The sequence below is a fragment of the Hypanus sabinus genome, chromosome 10, assembly GCF_030144855.1.
Source record: "Hypanus sabinus isolate sHypSab1 chromosome 10, sHypSab1.hap1, whole genome shotgun sequence".
In the NCBI taxonomy this organism is placed as follows: Eukaryota; Metazoa; Chordata; class Chondrichthyes; order Myliobatiformes; family Dasyatidae; genus Hypanus; species Hypanus sabinus.
The window spans coordinates 75,655,790-75,672,908 of NC_082715.1; the positions used below are offsets into that span (position 1 = coordinate 75,655,790).

The 17,119-nt window shown below is 42.0% G+C and overlaps 1 protein-coding gene across 3 annotated transcripts; it reads right to left on the minus strand.

The window, feature by feature from the left end:
* Positions 1 to 9,616: 9,616 nt before the first annotated feature.
* Positions 9,617 to 16,610, minus strand: LOC132400764 (elongation factor 1-alpha 1). 3 transcript variants are annotated; one of them, XM_059982094.1, is made up of 8 exons: positions 16,505 to 16,610; positions 15,665 to 15,850; positions 13,552 to 13,731; positions 13,168 to 13,464; positions 12,069 to 12,219; positions 11,391 to 11,647; positions 11,018 to 11,252; positions 9,617 to 10,929 (listed from the first exon to the last, which is right to left on the minus strand). In XM_059982094.1, the coding sequence occupies exons 2-8, from the start codon at positions 15,806 to 15,808 to the stop codon at positions 10,805 to 10,807; spliced, it is 1,389 nt and encodes a 462-aa protein (XP_059838077.1). In that variant the 5' UTR covers positions 15,809 to 15,850; positions 16,505 to 16,610; the 3' UTR covers positions 9,617 to 10,804. The 3 variants fall into 3 exon arrangements, with proteins under 3 accessions (XP_059838077.1, XP_059838080.1, XP_059838078.1); XM_059982097.1 differs by lacking the exon at positions 16,505 to 16,610 and adding an exon at positions 16,480 to 16,500; XM_059982095.1 differs by lacking the exon at positions 16,505 to 16,610 and adding an exon at positions 16,266 to 16,405.
* Positions 16,611 to 17,119: the final 509 nt, after the last annotated feature.

Below are 17,119 nucleotides of genomic sequence, written 5' to 3' on the forward strand. Positions count from 1 at the left end.
AAAAGCCATGTTGACACTCCTTAATTAGGCCATGGGCTTCCAAACGCTCATGGATTCAATCCCCAAGAATTTTCTTTGGCAATTTCCCTACAACTGATTTGAGATTCATGGGTCTATAGTTCCCAAGATTTTCCATTGTTCCCTTCTGATGCACCATCAATAACTCGGAGGTGTGAGGTGAGATATAGGCTTTTATTGTCTGGAAGAAAGAACAAGCAGCAAGTGACCACCACACAACATCCTGGAGACTGAGGGAGGAGCAGTGCCTCCAATCGGCTTGATACCGGGGTCTGTGGGAGGAGCCACAGGAGCAGTCAGCGGGGGGGGGGGGGGGGCGTGTCCAGACATGTATATGTAGTTCACCACATTCACCCACCCTTTGTTTTAAAAGAGAGTCCCCATGGGGTGAAGTTTCTTACAAGTATATTTACAGGTTAAATCTATCAGGTGGTCGAATCTGTCACTGCGATCTACGTAGCACCGGCTGTGATTGCACAGGTGCCGGTGGCGATTGTACCGGAGATGGTGGTTGTGTTGGTTCCGGCCTAACTGGAGGTGTCAGCCCACTAGGCGTCAATGATCCCTCATGCGTGTGCGAGGCGCCCGGTATGGGAGTGTCGTGAGGAGTCTGTGTAGGGCTTGGTGTGCGTGGTGTCACCCTGGGTACAGGGTTCATAGTTACTGTGGAGTGTTCGGGGTAGTGATCTGCTGCTCCTGCGGGCGCCAGGTTGCAGATGGAGACCGTGTCCTCCCACCCATCAGGTAAGACCACGTAGGCACACTGGGGGTTTGCATGTAGTAGGTGAACCCTCTTGACCAGCGGCGAGTATTTATTGCTCACGCATGTTTCTGGAGCAGCACTGGCCCTGGGGATGTCAGCCAGTAAAATTGATGCACCTTCAATAACTCTTGGAGACGTGAGGCGAGATATAGGCTTTTATTGGCTGGAAGAAAGAACAAGCAGCAAGTGACCACCACACAATGGCTCCAATCGCCTTTATACCGGGGTCCGTGGGAGGAGCCACAGGAGCAGTCAGCAGTGGGGGGTGTGTCCAGACAGGTATAAGTAGTTCACCACACCTTCTTAAACAGAGATAACCACTTGCCATTCATCTGGAACCTTGTTTGTGGCTAGAGATGACACAAAGATACAGGTCAAGGGCCCAACCTCATTTAATAACCTGGGATAAATCCCAACAGGCCCTGGAGACTCATCTACCTTAATACTTAATAGAAGGCCCAACACTCCCTCCTCCTTGACTTCTAAATGCCCCAATGTACACTCAACACTGATCTCCTGGTGCTCCATATCCTTTTCCTTGGTAAATACTGAAGCAAAGTACCCATTAAGTACCTCACTCACAATCTCTGTATCCAAGCAAATGTTCCCCCCTTTATCCTTGAGGGTCCAACCTTCTCCCTAGTTATCTCCTCTTGCTCTTGATGTACGTATAGAATGCCTTGAGAATCGCCTTAATTCTTCTTGCCAAGGACTATTTATGGTAACTCCTGCCTTTCCCAATTCCCTCCAATTCTTTTCTGGCTTGTTTATACCCCTCATGTGTTTCATTTGATCCTAACTTCCAAGGCTTTACGTACTTTTCCTTTTCCTTCTTGACTAAATTCATCACCTCTCTGGATATCCAAGGATCTCTTATTCCATTCCTGTCCTTCCTTCTACAGCAACATACCTTCCCTGTACTCTGTGCCATTGGTCTTTCAATACCCTCTACATGTCTGATGTGGACTTGCCAGAGAAAAGGTGTTCCCAATTAAAGCTTCTTAGTTCCTGTCTTTTGCCTTCATAATTTTCTCGGAAGTTGTTCCGGATACACTTAACAACCCTATCTAAACCTCTTACACTAAGAAGGTCCCAGTTTATAGTAGGAAAGTTGAAATCCCCCATAAGAACAATCATATTAATTTTACATATGATTACATATCTTTTCCTCAATTTCCTGGTTCTATTAGGGGGTCTGTAGTACAATCCCATAATTGTGATTGCATCCTTCCTATTCCAGTCACCCAAATGGACTTGGTGTGTGACCTCTCCATTATGTCTCCCGAGTGCTGCTGTGATATTGTCCCTGATTAGTAGTGCAATTTACCTCACCCCTCTTTTACCTCCTCCACTATCTTTCTAAAACTTTGAAAATCTGGTATATTAATCATCCATTCCTGTCCCTCTCTCAATCAAGTTTCAGTAATGGCTACATCATAGTACTGATTCATGCTCTTAAGTTCATCACCCTTACCCATAATACCCCTAACATTAAAACCTACACATTTCAAACTATCCAACCCATCATACCTGTTACTTTGATTTTGCCTTTCAGTAGTTTTCTGATATCTACCTTGTTATCTGATTCTTCCATTACTGACCTGGGACTCCAGCTCCCAGCTCCCTGCAAAACTAGCTTAAACTCTGCTGAGTAGCATCAGCAAACCTCCCAGCCAGGATATTGGTTCCCCTCTAGTTCAGGTGCAAACCATTCCTCTTCTATATGTCACTCCTTCCCCCAAAAAGGTTCCAATGATCCAAGAATTTGACACCAATTCCTACCTGCACTAGCCTGTGGCTGTAATCCGGAGATTACAACCTTGGAGGTTCTTCTCTTCAGTCTCTTTCCTAACTCTATATACTCATGGTGTAGGACAGGGGTGAGCAAACTTTTTGACTTGTGGGCCACAAAGGGTTCTAAAATTTGACAGGGGGGCCGGACCAGGAGCAGATGGACGGAGTGTTTTGGTAATACACCTCATAAGAGAAAATAAAATATCATGGGATATATAGAAAACATGTGCTTTAATTTCAATTGAAAATGAACAAATGCATTACAACAAAATATCTGTCTTTGAAGTCCCATGGTATTTAGCTATTTATTGAAATGACTTTTAAAACACTGAAAATTCTGTTATCCTTCAAGATATTATCATCATCATCACTCTCCTCCTGACTGTCTTTATTTCAAAAACGGTAGGAGATGCAGGTCTACTTGTCCCGCTCCTTCTTATTCAATTGTCCCGTGCCAAAACTCAACAACGACCCGCACAATGACAGAACAGTGAGAGCGCGCCAGTATGCGGAGCGCGTTATTTGATCTGGAGCGCATTTTTTATTTTGAGAACGTACGTGCACCTGCGCACTACTCATGTCCATCACTTAACAGAAATGACATGTAACATGTAAGGCTTATTGAAAAAAATATTTTCAAATGCATTTTTTACATAACACAACGAAGAAACTTATTTTTAATTTCAGTGGGAACAATGTTGTTGGTCTCCCTTTTTAGCCAGCGCATCAAAGTCTGGATTTAGTTTTGTTGTGGCGATTCTCAGGATGGATCTGAGGTGTTGGTCAGTTAACTTGGTTCTGTGGCTGGCTTTGTTGATGTTCATGACGCTGAACGCCTGTTCACACAAATAGGTCGAGCTGAACAAAGAGTAAAGCGCAAATGTGGAGTAATACGCTGCACCTCAACAAAGGTCAATGTGTAGCGGTGTGCTACATGCAGCGCTAAAATTATGACACGGAGTCGGTAACTGCAGTCCAAGAAAAAAACTTTATTCGAAATCCCTAGCCTCACTTTTAAGCCTCCCTCAACCTGCCTCCCTGCGCAGAGGCTCCAAAGCTCTGTGCTCGCAAATCCCCGCAGGCTATCTCCCTTAGCCGGAATGCTGGCTAATTGTGAGCCGGTTCGGATGTGCCAGGAAATGGGTCGCCACAAATGTATATAGAGTGAGTCATCTATTGGGAAAACGCCAGAATTGCGGGGAAAAAACGTTAACGAGGTTTATTAATATAATTTCATCAAGTTCTGCAGGCCGGATTAAAAAGCTTAATGGGCCGCATATGGCCCATGGGCCGTAGTTTGCCCATGCCTGTATTAGACGGTCAGCTCTCTGACTGTGAGTGGTGCAGGAATCGGTGCCAGGTCTGTTGTTGTTTGCCATTTTATCAACAATCTGGATGATAATCTAGTAAACTGGATCAACAAATTTGCAGATGACACCAAGATTAGGGGGGTAGTGGACAGCAGGGAAGACTATCAAAGCTTGCAGCATGATCTGGACCAGCTGGAAAAAAAATGGGATGAAAAATGGCAGATGGAATTTAATGCAGACAACTGTTACTCTTTGTGAGGATAAACCAGGGTAAGACTTACATGATGTTCAGTGGGGCACTGAGGAGTGCGGTAGAACAGAGGGATTATTAATATAATTTCATCAAGTTCTGCGGGCCGGATTAAAAAGCTTAACAGGCCGTAGTTTGCCCATGCCTGGTGTAGGACCTCTTCCCCTTTTCTGCCTATGTCATTGATGTCAATATGCATGAAGACCTGTCTATTACCCCTCCACAGCTGCTCCATTACACCATGGACCCTAGCACTTGGGAGGCAACATACCATCCTGATGCCCCTTTTGCAGCCACAGAATCTTTCTGTCCCCTATAAATACCCAATTTTACTTTCCCTGCCAAATCTCAGATCTAGCCACAGTGCCACCAGCCTGGCTGCTGCTGCTGTGATCTTATGGGGCATCCCCCCAGCAGTCCCTAAAAAAAGTATACTTGTCACTGTGGGGAATGGCCACAGGGGAACCCTGCACGGACTTCTTAATCCCTCAGCTTTCCTGGTGGATCCCCCATTTATTGTCTGAAGCTAGTACTCTGGGTGTGGCTACCTCTTCAAAAGTCTCCTCTATAATACCTTCAGCCTCCCAAGTGATCCTGAGTGCATCCAATTCCTGCTCCAACTCCTTGACCCAGTAAGGCACTGAATTTTGTTGCCCTTTCAGCAGATATAGTCATTAGGGAAACTGTCAGGAATCTTAAATTTTAAAGATAATTCATCAATGACGAGATTTAATAACCTCGCAGACTAACTTGCTTGTGTTGGTGCAGTGGCATCTAACCCTCAACCTCAAATAGCCTTATTGCCATTGCTCGGTGGGCCTGAGAGTCTTGTGATCATTTGGCATACAGGGTACTATGGAATAGTCTAGGCAGCAGGGATTATTTCTTCCCACCAATATAGCTCGTTACACCGGTAGGGAATTGTGGGCTATGTTTACATAGGACCACCAGCTTCTAAAATGTCCCTTGGCTGACATTTGCCATGGGTGTACCGCTGCTCAGACGCAAGTAGATTATATCCTGTACAGAAGCGATTCCGGTATCTCCTGACTATGGTAAACTCCTATTCTGGTCTTTTGATGGCAATCCCAACTGTTAAAGCTAATCAGGATGGTACCCTTCAGGGATTAGAACATCTTGTTTCTGTATACAGTGAAATTCAATCCAATAATGGTTCACACTTTTTTTAGGTTTCAGGGTACAAGTGTAGGCTGTCTCTAATGGTGTATAGAGGATTTTCCATTTCCCCAATTATCCTGAGGCCAGTGGCTTGATTGAATGAATGAATGGCGTATTAAAACAAACAGTAAATTCCTGCCCATAACTTATCTTTGTGATTACCTGTCCTTCCCTGTGTTTACTATAATTTGAACGTCCGCCCCTTGAAAAGAGGTAGTCCCTTTTTGTTAACAACAGAACAATCTATCCTTTTAGTTCCTGATCACACAACTGAACGCAGTGATTAAGGGCTGATCCAGTTCTGTAAAAGGGGTGAAGTATGAGTGACATATCTGTCTTGCCCTCCAGTGGAGGATGAGGTTATTGCCAATGAACAAAGAAATGCATACTGGTTGATAGTATGAGGACAGACCTATGCTGTGTGTTTTGTTAAGGGTAAACTGACTAGACTGAGAGAGAATGAAACATTTCTGACCATCTTTTTCAGAATCAGAATTGAAATTAATATCACCAGCATATGTCATGAAATCTCTTAATATAGCAGTAGCAGTACAATGCAATACATAATATAGAAAAAAGAAATGTCAGTCAGTTACAGTAAGTATATATATTAAATAGTTAAATTAAAAATAGTGCAAAAACAGAAATAATATATAAAATAAAAGTGAAATGGGGTTCATTGATTCAATGTCCATCTAGGAATTGGACGGCAGAGAAGCTGTTACTGAATCGCTGAGTGTGTCTCTTCAGGCTTCTGTACCTCCTTCCTGATGGTAACAATGAGAAGAGGGCTGTCCTGGGTGACAGGGGACTTTAATAATGGACACTACCTTTCTGAGGCATCACTGCATGAAGATGTCTTGGATACCATAGAGGCTAGTACCCAAGATGGAGATGACTAATTTAACAACTTTTTGTAGCTTCTTTTAATCCTGTACAGTAGCAACCCCCCTCCCCCATACAGCCTGTCAGAATGCTCTTCAGCTGTAGAGGTTTACTATTATTTTAGGTGGCAAACCAAATCTCTTCCAACTCCTAATGCAATGTAGCCACTCTCTTGCTTTCTTTATGGCTGCATTATGTTGGGACCAGGTTAGATCCTCAGAGATCTTGACACCCTGTACAACAATGGTTGTATCATCAGTACATTTATAGAAGGCATTTGAAGGCCAGCCACACAGTCATGGGTATAAAGAGAGAAGAGCAGTGGGCGAAGCACACATCTGAGGTGTGCCAGTGTTGATCATTAGTGAGGAGATATTATTACCAATCTGCACAGATTCTGGTAAGGAAGTCAAGGACCCAGTTGCAGAGGGAGGAACGAACAAAGGCCCAGATTCTGTAACTCATCAATCAGGACTACGGGAATGATGGTGTTAAATGCTGAACTATAGTCAACGGACAACATCCTTACATAGGTGTTTATGTTGTCCAGGTGATCCAAGGCTGTGTGAAGAGCCCTTGAGATTGCACCTGTCATACTCCAATGCAGCCTGCCACCTTGCAGGGGTTCACTCACCTAAAAGACAGCCTGACATCAGCCTCTGATACAGAGATTACAGGGAACCCGGTGCAAATGGTCTTCACAGCTGTAGCGATATTCTCCCTCTCAAAGGGATCTGCAGATGCTGGAAATTCAAACAACACACACAAAATGCTGGTGGAAACAGCTGGCCAGGCAGCATCTATAAGGAGAAGCACTCAACATTTCGGGCTGAGACCCTTTGTCAGGACTAACTGAAAGGAAAGATAGTAAGAGATTTTAAAGTAGTGGGGGGAGGGGGAAACGCTAAATGATAGAAGCGAAACTGTGTCCCAGTCTGCGTCGAGTCTCACCAATACATAAAAGTCCACACCAGGAGCACCAGATGCAGTATACCACACCAGCTGACTCACAGGTGAAGTGTCGCCTCACCTGGAGGGACTGTCTGGGGCCCTGAATGGTGGTGAGGGAGGAAGTGCAAGGGCAGCTGTAGCACTTGTTCCATTTATAAGAATAAGTGCCAGGAGGGAGATCCCTGCAGAAAGCAGAAAGGGGGGGGGGGGGGGGGGAGGGAAAGATGTGCTTAGTGGTGGGATCCCATTGGAGGCGGCAGAAGTTACAGAGAATTATACGTTGGACCTGGAGGCTGGTGGGGGGCTTCCCTTCTTCCACCATCAACTCTGCTCTCAAACACATCTCTCCCATTTCCCACACATCTCACCCCACTCAGGATAAGGTTCCCCTTGTTCCCTAACTTGTTAATGCCCCTCCTCCCCTTCCTACCCCATCCCTGACATAATTAGTTTGCCCGTTCTCCATCTCCCTCTGGTGCTTCCCCACCCCACCACCCCCATCTTTCTCCCGAGGCCTCCCGTCCCATGACCCTTTCCCTTCTCCAGCTCTGTATCACTTTCGCCAATCACCTTTCCAGCTCTTAGCTTCATCCCACCCCCTCCAGTCTTCTATCATTTCACATTTCCCCCTCCCCCCCCCCTCTACTTTCAAATCTCTTAGTATCTTTCCTTTCAGTTAGTCCTGACGAAGGGTCTTGGCCCAAAACATCGACAGTGCTTCTCCCTATAGATGCTGCCTGGCCTGCTGTGTTCCACCAGCATTTTGTGCGTTTTGTTTCTTGTACCTTCCTGGGTCACCAGACTTCAATGCTGCAGATCTAGCCCTCAGCAGAAAAACAAGCCTCCTTGCTCATTCACAACTTTTGATGGGAATGTACAAGTTTTCAGAGGCACACATTCATCTACAGATGTTTTAGTGAAGTGCAGGAATTACACAGCAAATATAATTGGGTCTTTTAGTATTCTGGAGGTTGTATTCAGTTCAGTTACACTCAACTCTACTCATCTGAGCTGAACTGTGGCTGAGGTCTGCAGCTATCTCGGTGTGAACTCACTTTTGTGAACTTCAGTTCTGAATACTATTTGCTTACTTTCATTGCTTGCATGTTTTTTCCCCTCTCTCTGCACGTTGGGTGTTTTAATGGGTTCTATTGAGTTTCTTTGTTTTGTAGCTGCCTGTAAGAAGACAAATCTCAAGGTTGTATAAAGTATACATACTTCGATGATAAATGTACTTTGATTTTGTAGATGGGTAAAGAAATTCAGCATGTCCCTCATGACCCGAAGCATTTACAGATGCACCATAGAAAACATCCTATTTGGGTGCATCCTTATACCAACATGACTGTCCACAGCCTCCTCTACTGCCACACTGAGGCCAGAGCAAATGCCTCATATTCCTTCCAATGGTCTCCTACCTGATGGAATAAACAACAAAATTCCAGCTATTTCTTTCCCTCCCTTCCCATTTTCACTCCTACCCCTCTTCTTCTCCCCCCCCCCCCATCACCTTCCTCCCTTGTACTGTCCTCTCATATTGGATTCAAATATCCCACCAGCATAGGATACAAAAGCCTGAAAACATGTACCAACAGGCACCAGGACAACTTCTATTAGACACTTGAATGGACCCTTCAAATGAGATGGGACTCTTGACTTTATAATCCACCTTGTTATGATAGCACATCTTGTATTGTAAAGCATTTGGCCACGCTGTACCTCAACATACTTTGCAATGATCAGTAAGCAAAATTGGAACATGTAACAATGTTAAACCAATATATAACCTTTTCTTCAGCCCTTTACCTCCTCCACCTATCACCTTCTATCTAGAATACAGGGAAATTGTTAGGAGAGTAAGAAAAAAGTCATTTAATTTCATAGCAGAACAAATACATTGAACTAAACATCTTCCTACTGTTTTTATTTCTGTTAACAGATTATAACAAGGAACATTACAGCATAATTCAGGTCCTTTGGCCCATGATGTTGTGCCAACCTTTTAGCTTATCAATTTAAAAGGGTGTTCCTGTTCTATCCAACACTAACCACTTTGAACAAATGAATAGTTAATAGTTGATGTTTGAGTATGGATCCTCTATCAGGACTGGATATGGGGGGGGGGGGGGGGGGAAGAAACCAGAATAAAAAGGTGGGGAGAGGGCAGAGAACAAACTGGCAAGTGCCAGCAACTCCATGATGAAGGGAAAATAGGAACACTTGCTCCCAGTGGCTGCAACCACTGCCATTTTACATGTTATTCCCTACTGGATAAGACACACTCAAACTGTTTATATTCAACCTTAATCTTAAGATTCTGAAAACAAAGTACAAGAATCACAGGACCAGTGCAGCTACCATAGTAGTAATGAGCGATAAAAGCTTTCATTTGGGAGATCCCACACACCTTCAAGTTATAATCTTGATAAAATATTTTATATTAAGGTACTATGAAGCAGGCATCAATGACTGTTGAATATCATTTTGATTTTTAATGATAAACAGAATTAAACATTGAACCTTACTTTTCAACTTTTGCACAAACAGGCACAACACAATGTGCATGACAGGCAGCAGAGAAAGGGAAACAGGTTCTAACAGTCAATCACAGATCATACTGACACTGCAGTAACAAATATCAACTATAAAGCACAGTTTTAGCTAAAACTAAACAAATGTTCATACAATGGGTCGAGTCTGTATTCCTTATACAACCTATTTGTCTTAAGGTGGCAAGTCAACTATGCAGTGTTGGTAAGGAGTGCACCAGATTCAGTAAATTCATTCCCTTGTTTTCAAATTAGGAAAGCATTTCAACATTTTATACAATTCCAGTTGGTGGGTGAACAATGCAAGTTTCATATAACCAATTCAGCTAATAAATGCAATAGCTAGGGCTCATATTATTGCACAGGGAAGGAATGATTAAACAACTATAGGGAGATTCAGGATTAGATTTTAAACCGACTTATTGGGCAGCTTTAGTACTTGGATCCAGTACTAGTCATTTCACTAACTGTGCATCATCCACTTTTTCAACCACCATCTAATTATGAAAATGAAGAAATCAGCCAATTTGGCAAGGTTAAATCAATATACTTAGTAAAAAAAAAAAGCTGTTTATCCCACAAAAAATGCATTCATTTTCCATGAAATTTAATAGCTGAAACATTTTTAGCAATAATATCCAAAATTTTATGATTAATGCTTTGTTAACAAACTTTGATATCTAGATTTTCTTTTTAAAAATAGATGTCAAAAATATGGAATGAATCAAAGGCAGACTAATGCACCTGACCAAACTTTCTGCACAATTCTAGATTCAAATTACTTACTTTTAAACTTCAAAAATAAAGCCTGGAAAAAAAATTCTTGGAAAATTCCATGAATTCTGCTTAGGTTAACAATTTTAATTTCATTTTTCAAATTGCTGGTCAAGGCATTGGTTGCTCTTTTAAAGTACACTTTTAAAACTAACAAACTGCTACATGGGATTAATGTGGTCCACAATCCTTTCCTTCTGAAGTATTTACGATGCATTTTGATTTCTAACCAGTCTTTTATTATGGAGCTTAAATGGTAAACTGTGATTATCTGGTCTAAAACTGGGCCTCCAGTTGAGGAGACTGAAGTGACAGCTGACTGTTGTAACATTCATCTGCCTTTCTGAGCCTTCTGGGCAGATTTGGTGACCTTGCCAACACTAGTAACCTTCTTCTCTACACTCTTGATGACACCAACAGCCACAGTTTGCCTCATGTCACGGACAGCAAAACGGCCTGCAAAATTTGGACAGGATATTAAATTTAATTTTGTACAGTCGCAAGAAGTGAAATATCAATTAATTTAAGGAGTGATTTAACTTACCAAGGGGTGGATATTCAGAGAAGCTCTCAACACACAGGGGCTTGCTTGGAGTCATTTCAACAATGGCAGCATCCCCAGACTTCAGGTACTTGGGGTTATCTTCTATTTTTTTCCCAGATCTACGGTCAATCTTCTCCTTCAACTCAGCAAACTTGCAGGCAATGTGAGCAGTATGGCAATCCAAAACAGGAGAATAGCCAGTAGAGATTTGCCCTGGGTGGTTTAAGATGATTACCTGTTTAAGAAATCAGATTAAAGTTATTTAAATTCTTACAGTAAATAAATGAAATCATGCCTCCTGTAACAGAATCAAGCCCCAATAAAGAGCAGAGAAATGATACCAAAACAAAAATACATTTTAAAAAAAACTGACTTGCGAAATGAACTTTTCAGCTTCCATTGGTGGATCATTCTTGCTGTCCCCAGTGACATTGCCACGACGAACATCTTTTACAGAGACATTTTTAACATTGAAGCCAACATTGTCACCAGGCAAAGCTTCAGATAGGGCTTCGTGATGCATTTCAACAGACTTCACCTCTGTTGTGACATTAACAGGTGCAAAAGTAACTACCATTCCAGGCTTCAAAAGACCAGTTTCAACACGACCCACTGGTACAGTACCAATACCTGCACAAAGAAGAGGAAGAGTCAGCATTCCAAGTCAGACCAGAATCTATTAAAATAAAGGTTCAAGGACCACACACATCTACACATATATCACACTCATGTCAATAGGTCTGAAAAACAAGTTAATAACTTTTTTCTAAAACCGAAAACAAAATTTCAGAACCAGATTCTTCTACCATCGCCCTTCACCTCAATGCAATACCTCGTAAGACAATGTCAATAAAACTGAACAATCCTTTAAATTATTAGCTGTCCCAAAGACCAATTTTTTGTCAACTATTTGTCTGCTGACCTTTAGCTTTCTAATGAATGCTATTTTACTTCTGTCCTGAAAATGTAACCCATTATTAACTTCCAATATCAAAATTGTGACTGAGTTTGCCTTCACTCAATGCAGGCAAAAATTAAAACTAATACACACCGCCAATCTTGTAGACATCTTGAAGTGGGAGACGAAGGGGTTTCTCTGTTGGTCGTTGAGGTGGCAGAATAGAATCCAGAGCTTCCAGGAGAGTAACACCACTAGCACTACCCTCCTTACGGGTGATCTTCCAGCCTTTGAACCATGCCATCTGTACAAAATAAAAACTATTAGAAGTATGATGTTATACATGGAAATATTCTTTTAATACTTCAAGATATCTCAGGAAGAATCTGCTGTGCCTCCAGCCATGCTATCAAACAAAAGTATAATACAACCTTTATTACAAGAAAAATTGAATGTTTAGGATGGGCCTCATCAGGGGATTTTCTGTAACATCAAGTACTGTCATGCTCTTCCGAGTTACAAATGCATCAGGAGTGCAGTGAAGTCAAGTAAGACTGATTACAGGGATGCCAGCAAACTGAGCTTATGTACATATTCAGAAATATGAGTGACGATCTCATGAAATATGAAAACGTTGCAGGATTTGACATACCAGATGGTGTCAAGAACCAGTGTCAATTTCAAAATAAAAGAATCAGCAACTCGTATTTCTTCAAAAACATGGTAAATCTTGAGATCTACTGTAGGAGGCTGCTGAGGCTCAGTTTCTTAGCACATTCAAGACAGATCTACAGGTTTTTAGATTAAGGAATCAAGCTGTATGGAGTTGCAAATAAATATAGGACTTAGGATTAGCTACCTGTCCTTTTAGGTCTGCTCAACGATTTAATGAGATTGGTGCTGATCTGATTGGGTTATTCAGGAATAAGTTAAAGACTAGCCAAAACCCCACTGAATGGCATTCCTGCTTCTGTTTCTTATGTCCGAAGAACTCAGGTCAAGCAGTATCTACAGAAATGAAGTCAATGTTTCAGCCTGAAACGTCGACTAATCATTTCTATAGATGCTGCCTGCCCTGCTGAATTCCTCCAGAATTCTGTATATTTTTTTAGTTTTCCATTACCTACAGACTTTGTTTCTATTTCTTAGGATCTCTTTTGTTAAGCAGTGCGGAATTCAGGTTACCATGGGTAACATTTTAACATACTGTTGGCGAAACTACAAAGAGAGTCAGCCCTTTAGAATTACTTACTTTAGTACTAACTTCCAACATGTTGTCACCATGCCAGCCAGAGATTGGTACGAATGCCACAGTATCTGGGTTGTAACCAATTTTCTTGACGTAGGTACTGACTTCCTTGACAATCTCATCAAATCTCTTTTGACTGTATGGTGGTTCAGTAGAATCCATCTTATTTATTCCAACAACGAGCTGCTTCACACCCAGAGTGTATGCCAGCAGGGCATGCTCCCGTGTCTGGCCATTCTTGGATATGCCAGCCTCAAACTCACCTACTCCAGCAGCAACAACCAGTACAGCACAGTCAGCCTACAAATAAAAATAAAGATGCCCTTCATTTAATGCCAGGGTTCTTCAAAATGTCACATGGTGATTCCTGACTCAACACATACTAACCTGTGAAGTACCTGTAATCATGTTCTTAATGAAGTCTCGATGCCCAGGGGCATCAATGATGGTGATATAATACTTGCTGGTTTCAAATTTCCAGAGAGAAATGTCAATGGTAATGCCACGTTCACGTTCAGCCTTCAACTTGTCCAATACCCAGGCATACTTGAAAGAACCTTTGCCCATCTACCAAGAGTAAAATGTAAAATGCAATTAACAGTGCAAAAGCCACACCCTACAGAAGACATTATATGATGTAACTCCAATTAAAATTATTTATGAAGTTTCATGCACTCAGAGGTCACAACCAATTGTTCTCTTAAAATAGCTAATTACAAGGCCAAACTTAATAGCATTTCACTCTTAAGCCCTTTAAAATTAGCTAAAAGCATGATCACAGATTTGCATCATCGACCTACCAGCTTTCAATGAGACCTGAGGTGGGTTCCACCTAATCAGTTACGGAAGATATCATTTACTGGTGTTAATTGATAAATAACAAAACTGAAATATTAGCGTCTGAACATTACTGATAGCACATTTTTAAATTGGGAAATTAAAGGCAAAAATTTATGAATGTACCAGAGTTGAATTTAGACAACAATCGTCAAGAGCAATGTAGTTAGTTTTTTGGAAACACTGTGCATTTTATCTGAAGCACATTTGGCTTCCAGAGAAAAAAAACGAAGAGATTTCTACATCACATCCTCTTTGCAAATCTTGAGATCCATAGACTTCTGGTCTAGAAGGCAATTAAGTGCTATGGGGATCAGATAAAGAGAGTGTTGTGGCCAAAGATGAGAACTGACCATTAGGTCTCTTACATGCGAGTCATCAAGGCCACGCTGAGTGCTACAATGGAGTAAGTTCAATTTTCAAAATAAAATCATCAATATACAAAACAACATGTGCATCTGGAGCACTTGGACACTGGATGCATACATCAGTATGCCCTTCATTTGACGATCTCAGCATTCAACACCATCATCTGATTGAAACTAATCACCAAGCAACAAGATCTGGGCCTTGTTAAAATACTGTATTTTGACTCTGATCTGCAACATTTGTAAGTGACTTTGTAATGTATGCAATGAAGATCATGCAAGCTGAACACCAAAACTGAAATCCAAAATGCAAAGTGAATCTCAATATCCAAGCTCCATCTCAGACTACAAATGTAATGGATGATTCCTGTTAACAAAATGTAATTTTAATACAAAATGCAATTACAATTAGTATGGTGTTAATCATCTTCAAAAGTACTAAATCAGTGCACAGATCACTTCCTCAGCACCACCTACCATTAAAATTGTTAACACTGTCAAAAATAAGTTGCACTAAATCTTTTCTGGTAAAGAAAATGAATAAAAGTAATGAAGTTCAATCACTTGTTTATGCAATTTAAAACCAACTATCCTAAAGTGTGGAATGGGCTGCTGGTGACTGTGGTGGAGGCAGATAGGTAGGTTTTCCATGCTTTTAAAGCCTCACTACTAGCAATACCCACTCAAATTCTCATAACCCACCCTTAAATTATTATTATGAATTTAGAATTGGTAAATTCTGCCTACATTAGCATTTTTATTAATCCAAAATACAACTGCATTAACAGGCTAACAATAGTGAAATGCTGATACAACAGTACAAGCAATTTACCAATTACACTAGACCAGAGGCATTAAGCTATCAGAGCCACAGCATGTTCAGGCAAAAGTTAATCTACAAAACAACCTAATTATTGTAAAAACTTAAAATATACCTAATTTTCACTCAAACCTAACCATTCCCACTTTGAATATCACAGAGCATTCTTGGATTACAACAGACACAATGAATTCAGTAGGAATGGAGAGAAAAAAAGGCATACTAGCCTGAATTCTGCTCGCTAGTGTTAGGTGAAACATGTACAACACTACAGAAGTCACTGGATTATTACATTCTCATGGTTCAAAAGCCTGGGCCCAAACAAAAAATTTGTATGTGTTTGTGCTTTAAAGATAATTACTGCAATTATACCACTTATTACTCTACAGAACCATACTCTTCAGACCCTGCAAAAAAAAGACAAACCAACATTCCAGATGTAGATTTAAGGAAATTTTGTGTTCGTGTTACTCACCTCGCCTGCTTCCCTCTCAAACTTTTCGATGGTTCTCTTGTCGATGCCGCCACATTGGTAGATCAGGTGCCCGGTGGTGGTAGATTTCCCAGAATCTACGTGACCAATCACGACAATGTTGATGTGGATTTTCTCCTTGCCCATGGCGTTCGCTGGAGGATACTACTGCGATCCCTTTTAAACACTCTAGATTAAATAAAAAGTAAACTTAAAAAACAAATAAAATAGATACCCGCCGCGTTAATTTTAATAACTGCACTGCTACATAAGAAACGTGGCACTTGTACAGGCGACGACCCGCCATTCCTGTTTGCTCGCCTCCATTTTGACTTGAGGAGACGACTCCCCGCCCAGTTTCGACACACCAGCCATTTTCTGATTAACTGGCAGCCAAACCAGTCCTCCGTGTGTTGAAGTGTAGGACGAGGGTAAGGGTGGTCGTACCCACAACTCGGCGTTTAATTCGACGGAAGGAAAGGTGGGAACCGGCGCCACACAATGAACAAGGGCGGAAGGGAATAAGCGCTCGCTGACAGCGAGAGCGGCACGGGCAAACTGACGGCCTACAGTGCTGACGATACTGCGAGCGAGAAGCCTTTACCTTGCCCTGCCGACCCCTCGCACCACGGACACCTCACAACGGAGAGTGAAGTGGTCGTCTTCTCCCCCTCCTCCCCCCAGCCTCAGCGGTCATCGTGGGCGTCTCTAGCTCGGCAGCCCAAACCGCTTCCCCGCGCGCAGCCAGAGGGTGAAAGCTTAAAAAAAAAGAGAAGGGGAAGGTGGTGGAGAAAGAAAACCCATTGATTTCTACCCACCGGCCCATTTTTACCACCAACCTACCCTCGGCACAGACACACACGCTGGTGGAGAGACGGGAAGAGAAAGCGACTGCGCCACGGCTTTAAATAAGCATGGTGACGTCACCGCCCCCCCGCACGTTAAAGAGCTTCGGGATTATTTAATGTCATTTTCCAGTACACAAGTGTAAAGGAGAACGAAATAATTGTTACTCAAGATCCGACACAGCACAAAAAAAAACATAAGATAGAGAACATAAATATATATATATATAAATAAGACACTTTATATACATAGATTGATTGTATGCCCATCAAGTGACGCTAGGCACAGCTGTGTCTACATAAATTGGCTGACAGGAAATGATGGTGGCGGGTTAGTGGGTGAAGGTAATAATCAGCCTTACTGCTTGGGAAAATTACTTTTTGAGGCTGGTGTGGATGATACGTTGACTGATGGGATTGGGACATCAATGTGCAAACGCACAGACAGGCTGACTGGCGAGCTCAAGTGTAAAGCTGAGGGGTTTTTTAATAAGACATTGGTCAGGCCGAACTTGAAGTATTTTGAACAGTTTTGGGGACCCCACAAGTGGGAAAAGACGAGCTGACAATGTTCAAGTCGCCACTTTTTATTGTCATTTCGACCATAACTGCT